This window comes from Priapulus caudatus, unplaced genomic scaffold, assembly GCF_000485595.1.
Source record: "Priapulus caudatus unplaced genomic scaffold, Priapulus_caudatus-5.0.1 Scaffold929, whole genome shotgun sequence".
NCBI lineage: Eukaryota > Metazoa > Priapulida > Priapulimorpha > Priapulimorphida > Priapulidae > Priapulus > Priapulus caudatus.
The window spans coordinates 16,117-18,735 of NW_014577990.1; the positions used below are offsets into that span (position 1 = coordinate 16,117).

At 53.9% G+C, this 2,619-nt stretch overlaps 1 protein-coding gene across 1 annotated transcript in view; it reads right to left on the reverse strand.

The window, feature by feature from the left end:
- The window catches only part of LOC106814470 (ATP-citrate synthase-like), a 27,867-nt gene that overhangs the window by 4,643 nt on the left and 20,605 nt on the right, over nt 1-2,619 (reverse strand). The window contains 4 exon segments of the mRNA XM_014818786.1: nt 684-794; nt 1,163-1,191; nt 1,194-1,236; nt 1,239-1,309. Of these exon segments, the coding sequence (XP_014674272.1) occupies nt 684-794; nt 1,163-1,191; nt 1,194-1,236; nt 1,239-1,309 (254 nt within the window).

Genomic DNA, 2,619 nt, shown 5'->3' on the forward strand with positions numbered 1-2,619 from the left:
GAGGAGGTGACACGGACGTGAGAGGAGGTGACACGGACGTGAGAGGAGGTGACACGGACGTGAGAGGAGGTGACACGGACGTGAGAGGAGGTGACACGGACGTGAGAGGAGGTGACACAGACGTGAGAGGAGGTGACACGGACGTGAGAGGTGACACAGACGTGAGAGGAGGTGACACGGACGTGAGAGGAGGTGACACGGACGTGAGAGGAGGTGACACGGACGTGAGAGGTGACACAGACGTGAGAGGAGGTGACACAGACGTGAGAGGAGGTGACGCAGACGTGAGAGGTGATGACACAGACGTGAGAGGAGGTGACACAGACGTGAGAGGAGGTGACACAGACGAGAGAGGAGGTGACACAGACGTGAGAGGAGGTGACACAGACGTGAGAGGACGTGACACAGACGTGAGGTGAAGACCGAGATGAGGTGAGGAGGCATTGACAATCAGAGGGACTCACGTCACTTAGATATCCTGATAACTACCAATGAACCAGCCTGTCACGTGACTAAGATATCCTGATATATACCACTAACCCTGTGGTATAAGTAAATACCAAAACTAGCCAGTCGTGATCCCACGCTAGCCAAACAAATCTATGCCTACGAAGGCCCTATCTATGCACCCACTTACGCACACCTACGGAGGCGCCATCTATGAGCGGCGGCGGCAGTCTTACCTCGGACGTGAACATGGTGGAGCAGGTGCCAATGCACCAGGCGACGAGCGGCTTGGTGATGCGTCCGCTACGCATCGCCTCACAGATCGTGTACTCGTCCGTGCCGCCAATCTAAAAACAAGAGAACGCGCAGTCAGACGAGCGCACGGGGACGACAAGCAAACGAGCGGTCAGATGCACACGTGAAAAATAAGCGAATGCGATGAGAGAGCTACCCTAATTATTAGCTAGAAGATCTATGCCAGCTACCAACTAAACCAGTTACGCCAGTAATAAACTACACCAGCTACCTTAATTATCAGCTACATCAGCCACCCTAATTATCGATAACAGATACACTAATCATATACATCATCATATATAATAATAATTAATATATATAATATAATGATATAATATATATATATAGTAATTATATAATATAATAATATATTAATTATAATATAATATATAATGCACAGCGCACACACACACGGCACCTCTCCCAGCAGGACCAACATCTTGACTTGGGGCTTCCTGATATCATCAGCATGTGGTCGATGAAAGACAGACCGCCGGGTAGCGGTCGCCTCCGATCCGCACACCCGTCGAGACGCCGTCCGTCGTCCGAGCAACGATGTTTTTAACTCGTTAGACATGGCCCCCCGACTCGATACGTACGCCACGCTGCAACACAGACGTTACGTACATGACATGCCCCCCGACTCGACACGTACGCCACGCTGCAACACAGACGTTACGTACATGACATGCCCCGCGACTCTCGATAGCGTACGCCACGGCTGCAACACAGACCTTACGTACACTGACATGCCCGCCACCTCGGACACGTACGCCCACGCTGCATACACAGACGTTACGTACATGACATGCCCCCCGACCTCGATACTACGCCACGCTGCAACACACACGTTACGTAGATTGACATGCCCCCGACCTCGACACGTACGCCGCGCTGCAACACAGACGTTACGTACATGACATGCCCCCGACCTCGACACGTACGCCGCTCTGCAACACAGACGTTACGTACATGACATGCCCCGACCTCGATACGATACGTCGCACGCTGCAACACCAGACGTTACGTACATGACATGCCCCCCCGACTCTCGATACGTACGCCATGCTGCAACACAGACGTTACGTACATGACATGCTCCCCGACCTCGAACGTACGCCGCGCTGAACACAGACGTTACGTACATGACATGCCCCCCGACCCTCGATACGTACGCCACGCTGCAACACAAGACGTTACGTACATGACATGCCCCTCCCACCTCGATACGTACGCCCGCTGCAACACAGACGTTTACGTACATGACATGCCCCCCGACCCTCGATACGTACACAGACGTTACGTACATGACTGCCCCCGACCTCGAACATACGCCACCTGCAACACAGACGTTACGTACATGACATGCCCCGACCTCGATACGTACGCCGCGCTGCAACACAGACGTTACGTACATGACATGGCCCCCGACTCGATACGTACGCCACGCTGCAACACGACGTTAGTACATGACATGCCCCCGACCTCGACACGTACGCCAGCGCTGCAACACAGACGTTACGTACATGACATGCCCCCGACCTCGATACGTACGCCACGCTGCAACACAAGACGTTACGTACATACACTGCCCCCCGGACCTCTGGACACGTACGCCGCGCTGCAACACAGACGTTACGTACATGACATCTGCCCCGACCTCGACACGTACGCCACGCTGCAACACAGACGTTACGTACATGACATGCCCCCGACCTCGATACGTACGCCATGCTGCAACACAGACGTTACGTACATGACATGCCCCCGCGACCCTCGATACGTAGCCACGCTTGCAACACAGACGTTACGTACATGACATCCGCCCCGACCTCGATACGTACGCCATGCTGCAACACAGACGTTACGCTACAT